At 43.6% G+C, this 25,202-nt stretch overlaps 1 protein-coding gene across 14 annotated transcripts in view; it reads left to right on the top strand.

The window, feature by feature from the left end:
• Positions 1–25,202, top strand: part of GARNL3 (GTPase activating Rap/RanGAP domain like 3) — a 227,851-nt gene that overhangs the window by 133,323 nt on the left and 69,326 nt on the right. For 13 of the 14 annotated variants that reach the window (XM_043530540.1, XM_037879520.2, XM_043530542.1 and 10 more), the window contains 8 exons: positions 5,418–5,526; positions 10,743–10,788; positions 11,605–11,711; positions 13,064–13,179; positions 16,313–16,417; positions 20,693–20,767; positions 21,495–21,606; positions 22,590–22,688. In XM_043530540.1, the coding sequence (XP_043386475.1) occupies positions 5,418–5,526; positions 10,743–10,788; positions 11,605–11,711; positions 13,064–13,179; positions 16,313–16,417; positions 20,693–20,767; positions 21,495–21,606; positions 22,590–22,688 (769 nt within the window). The remainder of the gene's footprint in view (positions 1–5,417; positions 5,527–10,742; positions 10,789–11,604; positions 11,712–13,063; positions 13,180–16,312; positions 16,418–20,692; positions 20,768–21,494; positions 21,607–22,589; positions 22,689–25,202) is intronic. The other variant, XM_037879522.2, reaches the window with a different exon arrangement.

The following is a 25,202-nucleotide window of genomic DNA, read 5'->3' as shown; positions in this document are numbered from 1 at the left end:
CCGGTGGGGGCTCGCTCGGTGGCCGGAGCTTCTGAAGCACCATTGGCCTCCCTCTCCAGACCCCCAAGGAAGGAGTCAGTGGGACATGCATTCTTGGCACCGTTCCCAGAGTCCAACCAGGTAGTGGACCCTCCGGTGCCGGCCGATACCCAGAGCACCGCACCAGCCTCCTCATCTTGCCTGGAGGAGGCGATTGTGGCCCTGCCCCCCTCCGTCCCGCAGGAGGACTTCAGGGTCCATCAAGAACTCTTTAAGAGGGTGGCAGCAAGCTTCCACCTCCAGGCAGAAGAGATGGATGAACCCTCAGACTCCCTCTTTAACGTGCTGTCCTCGTAGGAACTGGGTAGGTGGCCTTGTCTCTCCATGAAGGGGTGGCTAAAATTTCAAAGGCCCTGTGGCAGACACCGGCCTCATTGGCCCCTATCTCTAAGAAGGTGGAACGCAAGTACTTTGTACCCACCAAGTGGCATGAGTACTTGTATACCCACCCGGCGCCCAACTCCCTGGTGGTTGAGTAGGTCAACCACAGGGAACGGCAGGCTCAACCAGCGCCGACCCCCAAGAATAAAGACTCTCAGAGACTAGACTCTTTCGGAAGGAAAATTTATTAGTCTTCGGGCTTCCAGTTGTGAGTGGCAAATCATCAGGCTCTCCTCAGGCTCTCCTGCGCCGTGACGAATTCAATCTGTGGGGCTCCCTGCCCAAGTTTGAGGACTCCCTCCAGGAGCACGATAGAAAGGAGTTCAAGGCGCTTGCAAAGGAGGGGGCAGCGGCCGCTAGGGTGTCCCTGCAGGCAGCCTCGGATGCTGCGGATACAGCCGCACGATCCATGGCCTCCGCAGTGACCATGAGACTGGCGTCATGGCTCCTGCTCTCTGGGCTTTCCAGCGAGGCGCAGTCCTCCATGCAGGATCTCCTGATTGACGGGAAAGCCCTGTTTGCAGAGGAGACAGATACAAGGCTGCACGGCATGACACACTCCCGCACAACCCTCCAGACTCTGGGCCTATATGTACCGGCTTTGGCAAGACCTAAGTTCAAGCTGCAGCAGACTCCCGCCCAGGCCGCCCTCCCTAAGTATGAGGCTGCCCACAAGAAACAGTGAGACTATAAGAGATGCCCTCAGAGACAGTCTCGGTCAGCCCCCCAGCCTGGTTGCTCTAAGGGCAAGCAGGCGGGGAAAAGACGCTTTTGATGGGCAGCTCGGGGGGACCCCGCCAGTCCTCATCAAGGATCCACCCTCAATAAAGCTCCCCTTCTCCAACTGGTTGTGTGCTTTCCTCCCGGAATGGTCGCGGCTAACCTCAGACCAATGGGTCCTCAACACCATCTCCCGGGGTTACACCCTCCAGTTTACTTCCTCCCCGCCCAACAATCCCCCTCCCCCATCACTATTGGGGGACCCCTCGCACGAGGCTCTGCTCGAGCAGGAGGTGGGGTGGCTCCTAGAACTAGGAGCAGTAGAGGCGGTGCCCGAGGAGTTCATGGGCAAGGGGTGTTACTCCCAATACTTCCTTATCCTGAAGGCCAAAGGGGGGCTCAGACCCGTCCTGGACCTGCAAGGTCTGAACCAGTACATGGTGAAACTCAAGTTCCGTATGGTTTCCCTGGCCTCCATCATCCCCTCCTTGGATCCCGGGGACTGGTATGCTGCCCTCGATCTGCAGGACGCGTACTTCCACATCCACATATTCGAGGGGCACAGGCGCTTCCTCCATTTCGTGGTGGGACAGAATCACCACCAATTCACGGTCCTCCAGTTTGGTCTATCCACTGCCCCCAGGCTGTTTATGAAATGCATGATGGTGGTAGCTGCCTACCTCAGACAGCGGGGGCGGGGGTCCAGATTTTTCCCTATCTGGACGATTGGCTGGTCGCAGGTGAGGGATCATGTGGCCCTCCTACTGTCCACGTGTACCACCTTGGGCCTGTTGATAAACAGCACCAAATCCATGTTAGTCCCGGTCCAACGCATAGAGTTTATCAGCGCGCTCCTGGATGCAGCGTCTTCCATAGCCTCTCTCCCGCCAGACAAATTCGAAACTCTGAAAGGTCTCATCAACTCGGTTTTAAAGTTCCCAGTGACAACAACCAGGGTTTGCCTGCAGCTCTTGGGTCACTTGTCAGCGTGCACGTACGTGGTCCGTCACGCCAGACTCAGGATGAGGCCCCTCCAGCTCTGTGCCGGTCTCTGTGATCACCTCCCTACGGTGGTGGTCCACCCCAAACAACATGCTCCAAGGGGTCCCGTTCAGGGACAGGGCCCCATCATTGGAGCTGGTGTCCGACGCGTTGGACCTGGGTTGGGGGGCTCATGTGGGGAACTTTCAGAACCAAGGCCTGGGGTCAGCCCAAGACCTGACCCTACATATAAACATCAAGGAACTCAGGGCGGTGCGGCTGGCATGAATGGCCTTTCGCTCGCACCTGAAGGGCAAGGTAGTCAGGGTCCTCACGGACAACACGGCCTTGATGTTCTATAACAACAGACAGGGTGGGGCCCGATCCTCTGTCACGAAGCCCTCAGGCTGTGGGACTTCTGTATAGCCCACGACATCCATCTGAAGGCCTTCCTCCTACCGGGCACCTGGAACGAGAGAGCAGATCGCTTGAGCAGGGACTTTTCCTTGCAACACAAGTGGTCCCTCCACCTGGAAGTGGCCCACTGATCTTCCGAAGGTGGGGAACTCCCCAGGTGGAACTATTCGTGACTCGGCAGAACCGGCGATGTCCCTGGTTCTGCTCCAGGACGGGTCTGGGGAGGGGCACTATCTCCAATGCCTTTATCCTGTCCTGGTTAGGCCGGCTTCTCTACTCCTTCCCCCTGTTCCCTCTAATCAGCAGAGTCCTGGAGAAGATAAAGACGGACAAGGCCTGGGTCCTTCTGATTGCACCGGTGTGGCCCCGGCAACATTGGTATGGGACCCTCACGGGCCTGGCGGTAGCTCCACCGTGGCCGTTGCCACTCCTCCCAGACCTGCTCTCTGAGGACCAGGGCCACCTCCTCCATCCCAACCTAGTGGCTCTTCACCTCACAGCGTGGCTGCTCAATGGTTAGACAGAGGAGAGGACGTGCTCAGAACAAGTTCAGGGCGTCCTCCTTGAAAGTAGACGGCCCTCCATTCGCCGCACTTATTTGGCGAAGTGGTCCCATTTTTCTAGATGGGCAGAGGACCACAGTGTGTCTCCCATGACCATCCCGATCCAGCTTATTCTTGACTACCTCCTCCACCTGAGAAACCAGGGCCCGGCGCCCTCATCAGTCAAGGTGCACCTGGCAGCCATATCAGCCTTCCATTCGCTGGTGCAAGGGCACACGGTATTTTCCCATGCTATGACTGGCTGTTCCTTAAGGGTTTAGACCATCTTTTTCCATATTCTAGACTCCCAGTCCTGCAGTGGACCTAAACCTGGTGTTGCCTAGTCTCACGGGGCCCCCGTTTGAACCACTGGGCCATGTGCTCCTGGTCTCACCTCTCATGGAAGGTGGCCTTCCTGGTTGCAATCACGTCAGCCAGGCAAGTCTCGGAGCTCAGGGCCCTGACCTCCGAGCCGCCGTACGCAGTCTTTCATAAAGACAAGGTCCAGCTCTGCCCACACCCCACGTTTCTCCCGAAGGTGGTCTCCTCCTACCACATGGGTCAGGACATTTTTCTACCGGTCCTCTGCCCCAAGCTTCATGTGTACAGTGAGGAGCACTGTCTCCACACACTTGATGTGCGGCGGGCTCTGACTCTCTACCTTGAGCGGACCAAGCCGTTCAGAAAGTCCTCGCAACTGTTCATCGCCTCAGCTGAGCACGCGAGGGGCCAGCTGATTTCCACTCAGCGGCTTTCCAGTCGGATCACTTTGTGCATCCGTTCCTGTTATGAGCTGGTGGGTGTCCCCCGCCACCCATTGTGAGGGCACACTCGACTTGGGCGCAGGCCTCATCAGCTGCCTTCGTGGCCCACATCCCCATCCAGGACATTTGTTAGGGCTGCCACATGGTCTTCGGTTCACACATTCACCTCGCACTATGCGATCGTCCCCCAAACCAGGGATGACACCGGATTCGGCAGGGCTGTCCTCCATCCTGGGAACTTGTGAACTCCTACCCACCTCCAACAGATATAGCTTGGAATCACCTATTGTGGAATACACATGAGCAATCACTCGAAGAAGAAAAGACTGTTACCTTTTCTGTAACTGGTGTCTTTGAGATGTGTTGCTCATGTCTGTTCCACCTTCCTTCCCCTCTGTCGGAGTTGTCTGGCAAGAAGGAACTGGGGGTCGGGGGAGCGCACAGCTCCCCTTATACTGCGCCAGGCAGGCGCCACTCCAGGGGTCGTGGGGGCGCTCCCCCCTACGGGTACTGCTAGGGGAAAAACTTGCGGCACCAGTGCATGTGGCGAGCACGCACACCTATTGTGGAATAGACATGAGCAACACATTTCAAAGAACACCAGTTATGGAAAAGGTAACTGTCTTTTACTGTTGTTGTACCCGGGCTGAAAGGGACTGGATAACTTTGTAATGGGCCTCTCGCTTAGAGAGCTTAGTCACAAGGGACAAAGCCTTAAACCAAGCAGAGATCAATAATTAACCTCTGAAAACGCAGACAAAACATTTCCCTTTGATCAGATTTCAGCATCTTTTTTGTCTGAGTCTGAAGTTCCATAGTCATTTCTGAAGTTTGGTTTCATGGTTCTCAGATTGAGGTTAGTGAAATCCAATTTCATTTAGACTAACCTTGATGCTTTCAAATTAAAAACGGACTCCTAACAAGTCCTTTGCAGTACACTGTGTAGTAAGGTATGTCTTCTTGCTTTCCCGTCCTCATAAATAGAATTAAAAATTATTCTAAAATTTAATTTGCATGTAATTCAGTTAAATTTAAATAATATAGATAATTATTTCTAATTAATTTTAACAAATACTGTGTTTGGGCTATAAATAGACATCAGTTCCTCATATTTCCATGGTCATTGTACAATTAGATCAAGAATGAATAAAGAATAAAGCAGCTTCACAGTATTTTGACATTACTGTAATGCACTTTTAAATGCCTGTATTTAGATAGGTTTCAGAGTAGCAGCCGTGTTAGTCTGTATTCGCAAAAAGAAAAGGAGTACTTGTGGCACCTTAGAGACTAACAAATGCATCCGATGAAGTGAGCTGTAGCTCACGAAAGCTTATGCTCAAATAAATTTATTAGTCTCTAAGGTGCCACAAGTACTCCTTTTTTTTTTTGTATTTAGATAAAAACAGAATAGTATGTTTGTATAAATGATGCCTGCACACACTTCAGATTGCCGTCAACTGCTATCATAGAAAACGTGTATTAAATTCAATAATCTCATGTTGTGTTTCATTGTTCTTTCACTTTATTAATACTCAGGATCCAATTCTAGTGATGGTATCTCTCCTTTTTGTAGGTAGAAAGGAAGCGTCATATTGGAAATGACATTGTCACCATCGTGTTCCAGGAAGGAGAAGAATCTTCTCCAGCATTTAAGCCCTCCATGATTCGCTCTCATTTTACACGTATCTTTTGCTTTCTGTTTTTTTAATTGACTAAAGCTTGTTTACAAACCCCCATTAAATCCTTCCTATATGCCATTCACAGAAGAGAAAAGTATATTTTAAAAGGAAATTGCACATGCCATCTTATGGATTACTTTATTTTGTATCCCTAAATCTACCTTGTGAAAATTCTCCATCGTGAACTACGTCAAAGGTGTGCAGATAAAAAACAAGCAGACACTTTCAAATCAGATTTTATTATTAAAGAATTCTTCAGATGGCTTCACAAAGTTAACTCCATTTACATTTCCAAAAGTATATTTTCAGAAAATATTTCTGCTATTGATGTGAATAAATTTTTCAGTATCCACTGAATGCTGGCTGCTTCATGATATTTAGAGAGCATTTATTTTAGATATTTACTATAGATGGAATGGGATACACAATTAATGTAAAAAATACCAAAACCTTCAGAGTGATGGGTGACATTTTAAAATTGCATTATGACCTATATAAATGAACAGAATACTGAGAGTCAGGAACTTGAGTTCTAAACCGAATTCTGATATTGACTACATGGTCTATTGTTGTTACCCCTTTCTTCTTGCACACTTGTTTGTTTTATCCACATGTTGGATCTTGTCTTTTAGATATTTCTTTGAGCAGGGCCTATCATTTACTATATGTTGCTAAAGTGCCTAGCACAGTGAGGACCCATGTCATAGAGGCCTCTAGATGCTACTGCAATACAAATGTTAATAGGACTTGGGGAAGTCACTTTATCTCTCTATGCCTGAATTTCAGTATTAGTAAAATCATGACAATAATTCTTACCACATGGGATGTTGAGAGGATTAGTTAATGAATGTTGGAGAAGAATATTTCTCTCTTATCTAACACACTCTTGGGTTTCAACAATATCAAAGTTCTAAAGCCATTGGTCCAGACATGCCAAACCTGTGAGAAAAATGCAGAAATTGGGCTTGTTTTTGTCTTAATTGGCTTGTTAGTTGCTTGTTGGCTAGTTTTTGGCTTGTTGCTTATTGTAATTTGTTGCTTCTTTTTTTTAATTCAGCTTTCTGCAAGCAGGGGCAAGTGGGGAGAGAGTCAGGGGTGCACAGCAGGCCCATCACAGTCCCAGACTGCACGCCGGGGGGGACCTAGTCACATAGAGTGTTGCGGTTCTTAGGGATTGGCTTGTTTTGGCCTTGTTTTGAAATGGCATTAGCTTCATTTCTGGCTTATTGTGAAAATCGGGGTGCTTATTTACCTTGTGAAAGTTGGCAACTGTGCATTGGTCCTGGCAGGGAGCATCCTGCACCAGTCCCTGCTATGTAATGTGGACACTCCCTAATGTGCCAGCTGCCAGTTCTTTTCAGACGATAGGTAGTGGTTGAGCTCCACCTTCTCCATGTAGTGGGATGGAAAGCTAATGTATGGCTTTACTCCCTCACTCTGTTAGCAAATGTTCTGATGAAACTCAGGAGAGACACCAATTCTAATAGACCCCTTTTAGGACAAGACAGCCAGATTCTTGAGCCTGTTTAGTGCATTACTAATCTCATCAGGTTGAGAGTCTGAATATACTGGATCATATGTGTAGAGCAAGTCTTTACGTCTCAGCGTGGGAATTCCTCTCTGTTGCATGACTCTTGAGAGAAACAGAAATACTTACTTTGTCCAAGCAGGTGTCCCAGGTCATCGTGTGGCTCAGAAATGCTTTTGGGCTGGTGTGAAATCCTACATGGATCCTTTTACATACCCAGTGCAAAAGTCAGTTATCTATCACTTTCCGCTCTATGTTTGGGACACAGACATCTTCCCTCCAAGCCCACTTGGCAGTTGTTCTAGCATTTAAGGTACTGGATGTTAGGCCAGTGTCCACAGTAAGGTGGGCCAATGTTTTTGCTCCAATAGTTCATTCACTGAAAAGTGAAATTTTGGTCAACTTTAAACTGTTCACAAATTTGCTAAATCGTTTCAGCTAGAAAAAAATCAGGGTTGATTAATAAAACAGCTAGAGGAGTAGGCAGTACCCACTTTGTAGCTTCTAGCCCCAATGGTTAGGTCATACACCTGGGATGTGGAAGACCCAAGTTCAAGTCCCTACTCTGAAACAGGGATTTAAATCCAGATCTGCCCTCTCCCCAGGTGATTGTCTTCACCACCAGGCTATTCTGGGATGGGTCTTTCTCCATCTCTCCTGCTGAAGCTGTTCCACTCTGTATAAAAGATGTGAACAGAATAATGCAGAAAGAATAGCAAATGTGGCAGGTGACCAGCTTGGCTTAACAGAGAAATCTTCGGTGAGCTGAAACACAAAAGAAGCTTACAAGAAGTGGAGCTTGGACAGATGACTAGAGAGGAGTATAAAAATATTGCTCGAGCATGCAGGGGTGTAATCAGGAAGGCCAAAGCACAATTGGAGTTGCAGCTAGCAAAGGATGTGAAGGGTAACAAGAAGGGTTTCTACAGGTATCTTAGCAACAAGAAGTTAGGGAAAGCGTGGGATGCTTACAGAATGGGGGAGGCAACCTAGTGATAGATGATGTGGAAAAAGCTGAAGTATTCAATGCTTTTTTTGCCTTGGTCTTCACAGATAAGGTCAGCTCCCTGACTGCTGCATTGGACACCACAGTGTGAGGAGGAAGTGAGCAGCCCTCAGTGGTAAAAGACAGGTTAAGGACTCTTTAGAAAAGCTGGACATGCACAAGTCCATGGGTCCGGATCTAATGCATCCGAGGGTGTTGAGGGAGTTAGCTGATGTGATTGTGAACCATTGGCCATTATCTTTGAAAACTCGTGGTGATCGGGGGAAGTCACGGACGATTGGAAAAAGGCAAATATATAGTTCCCATCTTTAAAAAAGGGAAAAAGGAGAATCTGGGGAACTACAGACCAGGTAGCCTCACGTCAGTCCCTGGAAAAATCATGGAGCAGATCCTCAAGGAATCCATTTTGAAGCACTTGGAGGAGAGGAGGGTGATCAAGAACAGTCAACGTGGATTCATCAAGGGCAAGTCATTCCTGACCAACCTGATTGCCTTCTATGATGAGATAACTAGCTCTGTGGATATGGGGAAAGCGGTGGACGTGATATACTTTGACTTCAGCAAAGCTTTTGATATGGTCTTCAACAATATTCTTGCCAGCAAGTTAAAGTAGTACGGATTGGATGAATGGATTATAAGGTGGCTAGAAAGCTGGCTAGATCGTCTGGCTCAACGGGTAGTGATCAACGACTCGATGTCTAGCTGGCAGCCAGTATCAAGCAGAGTGCCCCAGGGGTCGGTCCTGGGGCCAGTTTTGTTCAACATCTTCTTTAATGATCTGGATGATGGGATGGATTGCCCCCTCAGCAAGTTTGCGGATGACACTAAGCTGGGGGGAGAGTTAGATACACTGGAGGGTAGGGATAGGACCCAGAGTGACCTAGACAAATGAGAGGATTGGGCCAAAAGAAATCTGATGAGGTTCACCAAGGACAAGTGCAGAGTCCTGTACTTAGGACGGAAGAATCCCATGCACTGCTACAGACTAGGGACCGAATGGCTAGGCGGCAGTTCTGCAGAAAAGGACCTAGGGGTTACAGTGTACGAGAAGCTGGATATGAGTCAGCAGTGTGCCCTTGTTGCCAAGACGGCCAATGGCATATTGGGCTGCATTAGTAGGAGCATTGCCAACAGATTGGGGCAAGTGATTATTCCTCGCTATTCGGCACTGGTGAGGCCACATCTAGAGTATTGTTTCCAGTTTTGGGCTTCCCATGGCAGAAGGATGTGGACAAATTGGAGGGTCCAGCGAGGACAACAAAAATGGTTAGGGGGCTGGGGCACATGACTTATGAGGAGAGGCTGAGGGAACGGGGCTTATTTAGTCTGCAGAAGAGAAGAGTGAGGGGAGGATTTGATAGCAGCCTTCAGCCACCTGAAGGGGAGTTCCAAAGAGGATGGAGCTAGGCTATTCTCAGTGGTGGCAGATGACAGAACATAGAGCAATGGTCTCAAGTTGCAGTGGGGGAGGTCTAGGTTGGATATTTCATTAGGAGGGTGGTGAAGCACTGGAATGGGTTACCAAGGGAGGTGGTGGAATCTTCATCCTTATAGGTTTTTAGGGCCTAGCTTGGCAAACCCTGGCTGGGATGATTTAGTTGGGGTTGGTCCTGCTTTGAGCAGAGGGGTTGGACTAAATGACCTCCTGAGGTCTCTTCCAACCATAATCTTCTATGCTTCTATGAATAGTCACTGGGCCACACAAAGAGAGAATGACTCTGTTGCCTGGTGGCTAGGGTACGCACTTGGGAGATGCAACTTTACCGGTGCCAGTAGAAGTCGGCACCTATGGGTGCAGTCTCCATATTACTGCCACTGCTGCAGCTGTGCCACTGGATAATTACAGGTCCTAATATTTCTAGTGTAGACAAAGCCCAGAGCCTGATGGCAAAAGGTCCCTAGGTTTTATTTGGAGCACTCTAAAAACTCTTAGAAAGGTTCCTCAGATTTGTGTTTTCCTTGACACTGTTTATAGCTTAGAAGGTCATGTCAAGGATCCGTCAGTGTCAAGGAAATCTGCCACAACAAAATGTCTTTGATCTGTTTCTGTCTGAGATTTGCATCCACATTGAGCTATCTGGCCATTTTTCCGTATGCGCTGTTGCCTAGATTCTTACCAGAGTCATGAATCAAGATTGGTAATAGATCTTGGTGCAGTCATGAGAATTTACATTGCTACCCAACTTGGCCCTCTGCTTATATTTCTATAAGTCTGTGTTAGGAAATTTTATTAAACATGTTGAAACATGTTTTTTAATAATCCACTTTGTGGTAACTGTAGACAAGAACAAGTTATTTTCAACATCATTAAGCCTAGTCATGACTATCTAAGATTATGCTGAATATGGCTTGTCCTCATGTATACTGACCACAGAGTTGTGGTGACCATCACATTAGCTAGCTCAGTTGTTGAAAATAGTGTTTAAACACAATAAAACTTCTCATTGTAGACAATGACTAAGATACTTGCACTTTTTAAGCCTTGCCATTTTAAACATTCATAAAAGAGAGACCCTACCAGAACAATCAAAGGTGCATAGACTAGAATTATATCAAATGTAATAAAGCAATTAATATATTTCACCATATTTCATCTGCTTTTTCAACAGAATGGGCATTTTCAAAACACAAGTGAACTCCATAGACATGAAAGTAATGGATTAATTTCTTTAACTTGCATGGCAGATATTTTTGCCTTAGTGAGATATAATAAGCAAAATGATAGTTACAGGTAGGTGCTAACTTTAACCAAATCATTCGCTTTGTTAGTTTGATGTTACAGTAGAAGCAGAAGTAAACCATTCTTCATAGTCCACCTATCGAATTCCATGAATTGGGTGTTTTTAAGTGATCATGAAAGTCAGTGGTAAACGGTTCCATGGTGGGGCATAATGTAGTTGAGATCTATGGAATTTTTCCCCACAAATAAGAGTCACTCCTTGTAATACATAGTGTATTCTACTGTGCCTAAGCAGAGACTCTTATGTTCTGATTCAGTAATGTGACTGAGAATATAATCAGGTGAGGAATCCAGTATTATTGTGTTTATTCTGTACCCAATTGAAACTAGGCTTGCAGATAGGAAAATCTCTCTTTTGACTGTGTTACTCCTTATAATACTCTAGTTCTTGGCTCCTTTTATATATGTGCCTAGGGTTTGTGTTGGAAAATGTCTGTAATACACAGTGTTAAAAAAAAAAAAAAGAGGTAATGTATACAGTGGTAGGATTTTGTAATTGACATGTTAAGTTTGTAATTTCATTTTTGTTTGAATAAGGACTAGACTTTACCACTCTTGTTCTCATTGAATAGTGTATCATTCTACAAAAGTCAACTGAATGTAAAGTAATGTACTAGTTAATGGACAGGTGTCAGTATCTGATCCCAGGTGAATATCCTGGGACCATTCATTGAGACTTGCGATTTCTGAAGTGTTGGTATGCTGTTTCCCAGTAACAATATATAGTTCTTGTTCCTGCTTAAGAAGCATGTCTGGTACTCTTTGTATGTGACTTTCAAACCAAATAAATAGTAATTCTTTCATTAGGCTGAAAATATTTTCAGAAGAAAGTGTACCTCTCTTTGGGCCTCCCCTTCCATCCCCACCTGTGTTCACAGATCACCAGGAATTCAGGGACTTTGTACTAGTGAAGTGTAAGTCTTTTTGAGGTCAAAGAGACCTTTTTAAACTTTTAGTCTGATACATAAGAATCTGCTCTTCACACTTATTTGGGATATTGTAGATGGTAAATAATTTTTCTGCTGTGCAGTGTTACAGTTTTATATTGAGTCTTTTTTAATGTTAGGCTGTTCTATCCTCAGTGGAATATGAATCCCCTCAAACATTTCTATTTGGTTCTGATAAACACTGAACTCCCATGCAGTTAATACTTCCTAGGTTACCAGATCTATGAGCATTTCAGAAGTATTTGTCCCATTTTTGATGAATTGTTCATTTTTCAAAAGGTTTCTTCTTAAAGACAAAGAGGAGTGATACTCAGTGATACTGATATTTAGCAGTAAAAGGTGCCATATGGCAGCTTTGGAGACTAAAATACTTCATCTACAGAAAATATGCAGCATGGAAAACAGTCAGTATGTTTCAGTGCTGTTATGAATATTTTAGTGCTGTTATGAACCAGTTCTCGAGGAGAGAACTCAATCTTAATGGACTTATTCAAGCCGTGACCTCCTGCTAAGACTCCCAGGAAAGGGGACACTGAGTACTAATCATGATTTTTGTAATGTAAACATCTGACCAATAGGAATTTGACTGAGAACTCACCAGTTAATTTCATATAAGTTACTAAAGAATACTCGTTGATATTTAAATGGATTAGCAGTGTAGACTCCTAACTCATATACAAGCCAAGAGATTATTGGGCTGTGTGATCGAGATCTATGATTGCTCACTGCCTTTTAAAGCTAGAGGAATGTCTCTAATAGCTTTGATAAAATCTAATTAGAAAATGGCAAATTGCTTAGTTTATTGAAAACCGCTTTATCAATTACAGCAGTATTTGACATTGTTTGGGCCTCAAATTGAACTTAGCAGAGCAATAAGGAACTCTGTGAACTTTTCAATACAATTCTAAAGTATAAGGCAGCTGGACTGACAGCCTGTGACATAGACAGTATGGTGGTACATTTTTTGTCATATGTCAAAGAACTTCAGCACATTTACTGAGATTCAGGAAATGGTTCTTTTTAAATTGACTGTGAAATAGTATCTTTCTGGAGTTTACATAGTTGGCTTTGTGTCTATGAAAAATGATACTAGGTAAATAAAGTTTTTAGATGCTCAAAAGCAAATAGCGTTAAAAAAAACTCTCCATTGTCATGATGATAAAACAGCTAAAACTTTTAGTTCAAAATGTGCACAAATGTGAAACAAACCCAAATTAGTAATTTTGCAGTGAATATCCTTACATGAAGACAACTTGGATGCAGTAAAGGACATGAAACCCCTTTAAGTAACACATCCTCCTTTATTCAATATGTTTTAGTAATAAATGGGGAAAAAGCCACCTTGGAAACCCCAACATTTGCTCAGAAACGGCAGCGCACTCTAGACATGCTGATTCGCTCTTTATACCAGGACCTCGTGCCTGATCTACACAAGGTAAATCCAAGACCTGAGTGATCTTTATGCATTTCATATCCCCCCCAGTGGCATATTGAGTGGCCTATTGCTCAAGAAGATATCCACTCTGGTGAGTAGTGATTTGCATACAGTAAGTTGGATAGCAAAGGGGTGTTCTTCCTCTTTACATTTTAATTGCATGAAAATCAGCAGTAAGTCATAAGAACAGCCATCCTGGATAGCTCACCTGCACAGTCAAGGCCTTCACATTTATTCTTCCTTTAATGATTGGCTGATATGAGAAATGTTGCTACAGCAAGTCACTGAGTGAGGATGGTGCTTTATCTCTTCTCCTCACTAGGACTTAAGACAAATTGAGACAAGTCAGCCCTTACTCTTAATCAGTAGGGGGTCACAGGGGCACTTTTAGATGCAAAATCAACAATAGATTGGACACCATGAGTCATCTTCTATTGGTGTCCAGGCTCAAGCAAAAATATCAGTGAATGTCTGTCTTAATCTCTTTGGTCATATGGCTACTTGCACTTATGTGACACCACATGTCAGATTGCATCTTCATCCTCTCCAAGTCTGTCTGAAGTCGATCTACCAGCCAAACAGACACATGACTCCGTGAGTTCTTGTTCCCAGAGCAGCCGATTGACCCGCTGGCTCTACTTAAGCCATCAGCAGGAACAGGAAGCTATCCAAATAACTGGGATCCACCCTGCTCTGGACTGTGTGCCTCGTGCTTCCAGCTCCAGCTTCTCCGGCTTGACTTCCTGGCATCCCAACCCCTCTTGACTCATGGCATCTGAATTGTGGTTCTGATCTCAAGCTTGTCTCCTGCTTCTGATCTCCTGGTATCTTGATCCAGCTGATACTCAACTCCTGTTTTTTGACTGTGGACTCCAGCTCTGACCACCAGGTCTGGCTGCCAACGATTCAGCTGTGACACTCAGGGCTATTCATCTAGCTTTGATTCAGGATACCAGTGTCCAAGTTTTGACACTGCATAAACAGGCAAGGAGGAGCAAGATCATCTCTCCCCATGCCTACAGGAATTCTACTGGAATCGTGTGTTTTTAGCATCACATCAATCTCATAGCCCTACACTCACCTGGGGTTCAAAACAATTTAGGTGACAACTCAGTAGAAAATGGTCCCTCAAGTGTTCAGTCCTTCAGATAAAAATTCAGAAGTGGGGTCATCCCTCCACATACCTGTTCATGACCACTTTAAACAACAAACGTCGCACATTTTGATCCAGAGGAGAAATGAGTCCAGGCGCTCTCTTAGATGCATTAGCTGGGACAGGAATCTGATGCATGCTTTTCCCTGGTCACTCTAACTACTAGGGTCCTCAGGAATGTAATACAGGACAGGGTCAAGTTATGCTAACAGCCCCAGTGTGGGGGGTGTCAGTTTTGGTATTCAGAGATGGCACACTTATCAGTTCAAGTTACTGATCAGTCTGGACATCGTAATGCAGAACCAAAGACTGGTTCTACATCCAGACTTGGCCCTGGTCTTCACTAGGTGGGGGGTTGACCTAAGATATGTGGCTTTAGCTACACGACTAGCGTAGCTGAAGTCGGCGTATCTTAGGTCGACTTACCTGGCTGTGAGGATGGCGGCGAGTCGACCGCTGCCACTCCTCTGTCAACTCTGCTTCAGCCTCTCGCGAGCTGGAGTTCCGGAGTCAAGGGGGAGTGCGTTCAGGGATTGATTTATCGTGTCTAGCTGAGACGCGATAAATCGATCCCCTATAGATCACTCACTACCCACCGATTCGGTGGGTAGTGAAGACCTGCCCTTAGTGTCTCTACATCTTACAATTTGGATGTTTAGTAGGCTGATCTTGGAGGATAGACTTTCCTCTGCAGAGGTACAGGATCATAGAAATATAGAATATTAAGGTTGAAAGAGACCTCAGGAGGTCATCTAGTCCAATCCCCTGCTCAAAGCAAGACTAACCCCAACTAAATCATCCCAGCCAGGGCTTTGTCATTCTTATATTCTCATTCAGAGCTGAAAACCTTTAACAAGGCATACTTATGGGGCCAAGTGGAAACAGTTTTCAATACGGGCGTCTCATGATAATTTTACACTTTGGAGGGGTCTGTACCTGTTGTTGAGGTAATCTGTTATCATTAAAGCATTCAAATGTCTTGACTAGATCTAGTGAAGTTCACTTAGCACTGATATCTGCCTATTATCCCCCAGTTCAAGAACACGCAATTTTCCCCCATGATTTTATTCCTACTGTAACTAGTTTTTTGAAGGGGTTAAAGCCTTTTTTTCCATCCGTTAAGTATTTAAACACAGCCTTCCTGATGCAGCCTCCATTTGAACCTGTCATTCTGTTCTTTGTATCATTTGGCTATTAATATGTCAGTCTTGGTGGCTACTACCTCGGTTCGCAGAATGAGCAAAATCCAAACACTGATGGTAGGACCGTCTTATACCACCTTTTGTGAGGACCATCTTATACGACCTTTAGTTACTCTACATCCTCATTCCAATTTTTTGCCTAAAATAGTGTCAGACTTTAATTTAAATCAGTTCATTCACTTGCCAGTGTTCTTTCTAAGACCTCACTCATCCACTGCAAAGACTAAACACTTTGGAAGCTTTTAAAAGCTACCTTATATTACTTCAATAGGACAAAACCATTCCACAAACCTTCAAGACTATCTATATCTTTTTGTAATAACTCCAGAGGATATGCTGTTTCAACACAGAGACTCTCAAAATGGGTGTCAGACAGCATTAGAATTTCTAAAGAACTGAGTAAGTTAACTTCTCTGTCTCATATCAAAGCACATTCTGCCTTACACCAGGCCCCATATACTAGGCTTCAAGTCTCAGGCTCTCTCTTTCTACTGCATATGTCATCGTTGATATACTGGATAGCACTGTGATACATGTGAAGAGTATTGCAGCTGCTCCACAACCTTGTAAATCAAAAGGCTAAAGCATGCATTCTTAGATGCATCAGTAGGAGCAAATTTTAAGGGAGGGTGGTTAGTTTTTGGTTAGTAATCTAAACTTGAACTGAGGTCACAGGAAAATGCTGAAAGAATACAGCAGAGTCAAGTAATGTCAGATGAAATTTTTGAAAAATTGAAAAAGTTTGGGTCAGTAAGACTTTTTTTTTTTTTTTTTAAAGAACATGCTTAATAGGAGGTCCTTCAGTGATGTGTTACCAGAATCCCCTAGATCAGCACGGAAGAAAGAGGAGGCCCGTCAAGCAGAATTTGTCCGACTTGGTCAGGTAGGTTTTATGTAGAAAGTATTGGTCAAATTAATCACTCCACTGGGATGTGTGGAGTAAGATCAGGGATGTGTGGCCCAAAACAGGCTTGTGAAATTCCAACTGGTTCTAGCTTATCTGAGGCAGAATGATATAACCAAATCAAGGTGCTGACTGCATTTACTGTTGTTAATTTAGTCATGAATCTCATTAAATATATTAGGAGCACTTTCAGGAACAAACCTGTCAGCAGAAAGGGGGAGATGTATTTAATCTGTATTATGGTAATACAGCATTTAACACTTATCTGAAACATCCCCTTTATTTAGTAAAATTACATTATATTATGGGAAATATTTAGAAAAATGGTGATGGTAGCTCAAAGCAATTTACTGATTTTGTTTTAATTTTTTAAAGTAAATTGATGTACAATGTAGTGAAGACAACAAATGCTGGGACAGAAAATTACACTAGCAATAGGTTAATAACTAGGCAATAATATAAATGATGGAAGTACAGTTAAATAGGGAATTGAGCAGAATTACATTCACAGAAAGGTTAATGATCAGAGGATGAGTTATTAAGGAAGCTGATTTAAGTAAAAAAGATAAATAACTTTGAGATGCCACTGTGGACTTGTTTCTGGAGAAAGAGTGAATCAAGGCATATGTGGAACTAGAAGGAAGCAAAGATTTAAATAAGTCCAAAATATGACAGGCAGCCCTTTTTTGGTCTGGAAATAATTGGCTTAGATCCTTGGCTTCAGTTGAGGTTCAAAGTTCTCAATAGTGCAGCTCAGGCAGAGTAGTGCAAAGATGTATAGGTATTGTGAATTTGGACATCTCTCAAAATAAATTAGCTACTTGCAATGCTTGCTAAGAATTAGTTTTCCTCTCAGTCTTTAAAAGGAAATTAAGAACATAAGAATAGCCTTACTGGGTTAGACCAAAGGTCCATCTAGTCCAGTATCCTGTCTTCCGACAATGCCAGGTGCTCCAGAGAGAATGAACAGAACAGGTAATCATCAAGTGAGCCATCCCCGTCAGCCATTCCCAGCTTCTGGCAAACAGAGGCTAGGGACACCATCCCTGCCCAACCTGGCTAATACCTAGGGCCCTACCAAATTCATGGCCATGAAAAACATGCCACGGACTGTGAAATCTGGTCTTTTGTGTGCTTTTACCTTATACTATACAGATTTCGCAGGGGAGACCAGCGTTTCTCAAATTGGGCGTCCTGACCCAAAAGGGAGTTGCAGGGAGGTCACAGGGTTATTTGAGGGGCGTCCCAGTATCGCCACCCTTACTTCTTCGTTGCCTTGAGAGCTATGTGGCCGGAGAACAGCAGCTGTTGGCTGGGCACCCAGCTCTGAAGGGAGTGCCCTGCCAGCAGTAGCACAGAAGTAAGGGTCTCAATACCATACCATGCCACCCTTACTTTTGCACAGCTGCCTTCAGAGCTGGGCAGCCAGACAGTGGCGGCTACTGACTGAGGGCCCAGCAATACCATACCATGACATCCTTACTTCTGTGCTGCTGCTGGTGGCGGCTCTCCCTTCAGAGCTGAGGTCCCAGACAGCAGCTGCCACTCTCCAGCTGCTCAGCTCTGAAGGCAGCGCTGCCACCAGCAGCGCAGAAGTAAGGGTAGAAGTACCGCAACCCCCCCTACAATAACCTTGCAACCCCCCCAACTCCATTTTTTTGAGTTAGGACCCCTACAGTTACAGATTTAAATAACTGAAATAATGAAATTTGCAATTTTTAAAATCCTATAACTGTGAAATTGACCAAAATGGACCCTGAATTTGGTAGGGCCCTAATAGTCATTGATGGACCTATCGTTATTTAGTTCTTTTTTGAACCCTGTTATAGTCTTGGCCTTCCCAATATCCTCTGGCAAAGAGTTCCAGAGACTGACTGCGTGGTATGAAAAAATGTTTCCTTTTGTTTGTTTTAAACCTGCTGCCTATTAATTGCATTTGATGACCCCTAGTTCTTGCATCATGAGAAGGAGTAAATAATACTTTATTTACTTTCTCCACACCAGTCATGATTTTATAGACCTCAATTATATCCCCCCTTAGTTGTCTCTTTTCCAAGCTGAAAAGTCCCAGTCTTATAATCTCTTCTCATACGGAAGCTGTTCCATACCCCTAATCAATTTGTTGCCCTTTTCAGAATCTTTTCCAATTTCAGTATATCTTTTTTGAGATGGGGCAACCACATCTGCACGCAGTATTCAAGATGTGGGCGTACCATGGATTTATATAGAGGCAGTATGATATTTTCTGTCTTACTATCTATCCCTTTCTTAATGATTCCCAATATTCTGTTTGCCTTTTTGATTGCCGCTGCACATTGAGTGGATATTTTCAGAGAGCTATGCACAATGACTCCAAGATCTCTTTCTGGAGTGGTAACAGCTAATTTAGACTGTCATTTTATATGTGTAGTTGGGATTATGTTTTCCAGTGTGCATTACTTTGCATTTATCAACATTGAATTTCATCTTCCATTTTGTTGCCCAGTCACCCAGTTTTGTGAGATCCTTTTGTAGCTCTTCGCACTTTACCTGGCACTTAACTGTCTTGAGTAGTTTTATATCATCTGCAAATTTTGCCACCTCACTCTTTACCCCTTTTTCCAGATCATTTATGAATATGTTGAATCAGACTGGTCCCAGTACAGACCCCTGGGGGACACCACTATTTAGCTCTCTCCATTCTGAAAACTGACCATTTATTCCTACCCTTTGTTTCCTATCTTTTAACCAGATACCAATCCATGAGAGGACCTTCCCTCTTATCCCATGACAGCTTACTTTGCTTAAGAGCCTTTGGTGAGGGACGCTGTGAAAGGCTTTCTGAAAATCTAAGGACACTCTATCCACTGGATCGCCCTTGTCCACATGCTTGTTGACCCCCTCAAAGAATTCTAGTAGATTGCTGAGGCATGATTTTCCTCTACAAAAACCATGTTGACTCTTCGCCAACAAATTATGTTCATCTATGTGTCTGACAGTTTTGTTCTTTAGTAGAGTTTTAACCAGTTTGTCTGGTACTGAAGTCAGGCTTACCGGCCTATAATTGCTGGGGTCACCTCTGCACCCCTTTTTAAAAATTGGCATCACATTAGCTATCTTCCAGTCATTTGGTACAGAAGCTGATTTAAATGATAGGTTACAGACTACAGTTAGCAGTTCTGCAATTTCACATTTGAGTTCCTTCAGAACCCTTGGGTGAATACCATCTGGTCCTGGTGACTTATTACTGTTTAGTTTATCAAGTTGTTGCAAAACATCCTCTAATGACACCTCAATTTGGGACAGTTTCTCAGATTTGTCACCTAAAAAGAATGGCTCAGGTTTGGGAATCTCCCTCACATCCTCATCCATGAAGACCGATGCAAATAATTCATTTAGTTTCTCAGCAATGGCCTTATCATCCTTAGTGCTCCTTTAGCATCTCGATCGTCCAGTTGCCCAACTGGTTGTTTAGCAGGCTTCCTGCTTCTGATGTAGAAATTATTCCATAAAGAGGAATTTGCTTTCTTCTTTGTGTGCATTATTCAATCACTGTTGGTTCCATGTGACTATACGGTACTGAAACACTGGATTTTGATCTGGTTGTGGAGCTCTTCTCGTCAATGACAATATGGAAGATAAACTAATTCAGATTCTCCTTTTGTCTTCTCACTGCTACTTTGTGCAACATTGGTATTGTGTTCTGTACTATGAGCTAAGTATTTTTCAAAATCAGCATGCTTCTGTTGACCTGCATCTGGAAAGGTTTGTAAAGCTGTTCATGATAAATTTTGTTTATATCATTCCACAAGAATGTGCGAATAGTGCCACTTAATATCTTGAAATGCACTTCTTAAAATGTGATATTAACTATATAGGGCCAGATTCTCAGCTGGTGTAAAGGGTGTAGTTAGCTCATGGACTTAATTTGTGGGTGTGAGGACTTGTTATTATTTAAGGTGTTCTCCCTTAATATATTTGCTATGTTAAGTTTTGTTTTTACCAACAGCAGATATATATTGTCTGATATCATATAATTTTTCAGCATCTTATTGAACATTATTCTTTGCTCAAAACACATGGAATGGCTGGTTTTCTTATAAAGAAATTATGTAATGTGGCACAGAAATTCAGAGCTGGATCTATTGTAATTATAGTCTGAAATCGCTTCCCTCCCTTCCCCAATAGTCAGTCTCCATATCTTTAGTATTTATTTATCCATTTGGTGTTACCAATTAAGAATACATTTTAAATGAAATATCTGTCTTTTTTAAGGCACTGAAACTGAAAACCATTGTGAGAGGAGATGCCCTAACTAGTTCAGCAACCACAAGCCTCTATAAAAAGGAGGTGAGTGGACATTTATACATGATAATGTGCAAAGTTGCTCAAAATCTTGGCATTCCAGGTCCTACTGTGTATGGGACTACACTCAAAATCTTATAATGCGTATATGTAATTTGATTCAATAACAGAAGAGAAAACCTTGACATTGATCCATGTATCAGTGCATAATATCAAAATGGCTCTGCAGGCAAGGCCCAGTAAATGGATGGGTATGGAAACTATCTCTGAACTTAAAGCTGGTTTCAGCAGTCCCACTGTTGTTTGAGTGGAGTAGTAAATGAAAATGCCAGTTGTTTTTCGTGTACATTTATGTGATACTTGTAACTTTTGCTTCATGCACATAAAATTAAATTGCATTGTTGTTCCTAATAAAGGGCCAGATTTTTTCTGGCCATAGGGTGGGTGTGCAGGAGTGGAATGTGCAAGGAGCACCTCTGTGCACTCTTCCTGCACCTGCAAGATGTGACCTTTTCCCATAGGGAGATTCAGTGCCCAGTTTCACAAATGTAGCTTATATTTATTAACGTCCCAAACTAACTGAGAGAGAGAATTTTTGCCTCCCCCGGCAAACAGACCAAAGTCTGATATTTTTAACTCCAAAAGTGCAGCTCTGAGCATTCTGTCCTGCCAAAGATGTCCAGGTGTTACTTTTCAGCCATTGTACTTGAAACTTTTTGATAAACTTTGTATTTCCTAGTGTATTTACCATACACTGTTTGTTGTTTCACAGCCGTGGGAGTCCCAATGTTTCTGCAGTAATTTTCCTCATGAAGTTGTTTGCGCGGATTCTTGGGGCCAGTCCTTGCTAGTTTCTACAGATGTTGGTGTCCTGCTAATAGATGGTTAGTGGATGATCCAGCATTTGTCTACAGGTCAATATTTATGTACCTGACAGTTTCAATCAGTGGTGCCTATGAGGATGTTAGCAGCTCTTCACTACTTAAGATAGTTAAAAGTCCACGTTTATTACTATATATCCTTACTATCAGGACTTTTATAACTTAACTGCAAAAATTTGCTCTGCACTAAAACTAGGCAAATCAGATCATCTTGGGGGCCCTGTTTTAATGCAGACTTCTGAATATTTTGTTGGTTTCAGATGCTGGTTTTTTGACTGTCTGAGAGGACTTTTTATTAAGCCAAATCCAAGCTCAAGGATTGTCCCTGCAGCCTGCTTGTACTTCACAGTCCTTGATGCTTCCACTGAGCCTGAGGCCAAAGGTGGCTGTGTACCATTTATGTACTCATCCAAGCCTGTTTCCTCCCTAGCACTGATTTTATGACTCTAACGCCTCTTCCTCAGAATGCCATATATGGCAGTCATGATTTTGAGGAATGATATTAGGTGTAGTTGGTTCTCAGTAATTCTTCTCAAACTTCCCAAAAACTGTTCCTTTTAGGCTCTGTTCTTGCTATTTGATTCACATCAGTGGTAACTCCTCCTAAGAAAAACAACAAGGAGTCCAGTGGCACCTTAAAGACTAACAGATTTATTTGGGCATAAGCTTTCATGGGTAAAAAACCCTCTTCTTCAGATGCATGCACCCACGAAAGCTTATGCCTAAATAAATCTCTTAGTCTTTAAGGTGCTACCGGACTCCTTGTTGTTGTTGTGGATACATACTAACACAGCTACCCCCTGATCCTTCTAAGAAGGAACTACCATCTTTGGTACTGTATATAAAGTGGCAGTATGCCAGATGCCTCATTTTCACAGAAAAAAACACACGTTTTTGTTACAAGAAACAAGATGCTTTAAAATCACTTGTCAGCAAATTGTAGTGTCAAAAATGTGTTCTAATTGGGGGTCATGTTTCCTTTCCAGATGGCCAGTCATCAGTGCAAGTATTTGATAAAACTCTCCAGGTGAAACAGATGCATGTGCTGGAAGCTTTGGACCTTTTGATTACCAGAGCAGACAAAGGTAGGATTCTTTACCTCTTGGTTCCAATATGAATGTGGCTGGCACACTATTACTTTACTCGTAGCTCAGTAGAAGGTAACAATTTATGCACTTGCCCTTTCAGAATGAGATTTCATTTTGTCAGTAATTCTCTTTTAAAGAGTTTTTTTCCATTTCTGCTGTATTTATTCCCTAGTCTCTCACCTTCAGCTGCCTTCTTGCATTCCTACCCAGATGAATTTCTTTGACTATTTCTGATCCAGTGGTACGTGAACAAGTTTACTAGTCAGTACTGGTGGAAGACAGTGTCCCAATAACTGAAGTTATGAGACACTGGCACTGCACTTACACATCACTTTGTTCCCACTTATCATTGGAGCTTCCCGCAGTATGAATATGCAATACCAGGTCTATCATACAACAGAAGCTGCTTTTCCTTTGATGGGGAAATCCTCTTAGTCTTAAGTAATTCCTGCTTGTTGCTGGTATTGTAACTTTTTGGACCAAATCCTGCTTACCTTATTCATGCAAGTAATCCTACTGACTTTAATAAGCAGGAGTCCCCACCCTAGTTTAAAGGCCTGAAGACTTATTAGAATTGCCCTCCATTACAATTGCAATGGTCAGGAAACAAGTGAACTCAAGAGTTGGAATGTCTCGGTTTCTGTAGTTCTAATATCTGCCAAACTGCAAAGTTAAAATATTTTCTATAGAATTAAATAAATATTAAAGTGGGAACAACTTCTTGGCAGTAGCTTATCTACAACTCATTTTGATTAAACTCAGCTCCAGTATGAAATTTATACATTTACTTAGGTTCTGTCAATTATCAGAAGAGCGTTTGTAGTAACAGTGGCTTTTAATCTCGTGACAAAATTCTTACCATGCTTTTCACTCCATAAATTTATAATAAATAAATATTAAGTGGATTTGATATAAACAGTGGAGAATGTTTCATACTAGAAGTGATTCTCTGATTGTATTATACTATACCCTAATGAAAGAAATATAAAGTTACCAACAGACACTATAGTTCAAAGACATAAGAGAGCCACAGTTGCCTCTTTAATATTGCATTTCCATATTGTGAAAGTACATAAAGAGGTGCAACACCAGCTAGGACTTAACAGAGGTAAATCTCTAGTAGTGCTCTGTCATATACATTTAGGAATATTAGAGGCATATTTTTTGAATGAATTTTGAATGTTAATCTTTCTTTGATATAACTTTAGGACATTGTAAATTGACCTAGGTTTTGTTCCAGGTTGCCCTGGTCTCTGTTATTGTGGACTTTATTTCGATTGTTCAGGAAGGACAGGCAGGGCAGAAAAGGTGGGGGAGTAGCACTGTATGTAAGGGAGCAGTATGACTGCTCAGAGCTCCAGTATGAAACTGCAGAAAAACCTGAGTGTCTCTGGATTAAGTTTAGAAGCGTGAGCAACAAGGGTGATGTAGTGGTGGGAGTCTGCTATAGACACCGGACTAGGAGGGTGAGGTGGATGAGGCTTTCTTCCGGCAACTCGCAGAAGCTACTAGATCACACGCCTTGGTTCTCATGGGCGACTTTAATCTTCCTGATATCTGCTGGGAGAGCACTACAGCGGTGCATAGACAATCCAGGAAGTTCTTGGAAAATGTAGGGGACAATTTCCTGGTGCAAGTGCTAGAGGAGCCAACTGGGGGGGAGCTTTTCTTGACCTGCTGCTCACAAACCGGGAAGAATTAGTGGGGGAAGCAAAAGTGGATGAGAATCTGGGAGGCAGTGACCATGAGTTGGTTGAGTTCAGGATCCTGACACAGGGAAGAAAGGTAAGCAGCAGAATACGGACCCTGGACTTCAGGAAAGCAGACTTCGAGTCCCCCAGGGAATTGATGGGTAGGATCCCCAGGGGGAATAACATGAAGGGGAAAGGAGTCCAGGAGAGCTGGCTGTATTTCAAGGAATCCCTATTGAGGTTACAGGGACAAACCATCCTGATGTGTCGAAAGAATAGTAAATATGGCAGGCAACCAGCTTGGCTTAACAGTGAAATCCTTGCGGATCTTAAACATAAAAAAGAAGCTTATAAGAAGTGGAAGATTGGACAAATGACCAGGGAAGAGTATAAAAATATTGCTCGGGCATGTAGGAATGAAATCAGGAGGGCCAAATCACACCTGGAGCGGCAGCTAGCAAGAGACGTTAAGAGTAACAAGAAGGGTTTCTTCAGGTATGTTGGCAACAAGAAGAAAGCCAAGGAAAGTGTGGGCCCCTTACTGAATGAGGGAGGCAACCTAGTGACAGAGGATGTGGAAAAAGCTAATGTACTCAATGCTTTTTTTGCCTCTGTCTTCACGAACAAGGTCAGCTCCCAGACTGCTGCGCTGGGCATCACAGCATGGGGAGTAGGTGGCCAGCCCTCTGTGGAGAAAGAGGTGGTTAGGGACTATTTAAAAAAGCTGGACGTGCACAAGTCCATGGGGCCGGACGCGTTGCATCCGAGAGTGCTAAAGGAATTGGCGGCTGTGATTGCAGAGCCATTGGCCATTATCTTT

This window comes from Chelonia mydas, chromosome 16 (genome assembly GCF_015237465.2).
Source record: "Chelonia mydas isolate rCheMyd1 chromosome 16, rCheMyd1.pri.v2, whole genome shotgun sequence".
Classification (NCBI taxonomy): domain Eukaryota; kingdom Metazoa; phylum Chordata; order Testudines; family Cheloniidae; genus Chelonia; species Chelonia mydas.
The sequence above is the reverse complement of the archived record's forward strand: the minus strand, read 5'-3'. Positions and strand labels throughout refer to the sequence as shown.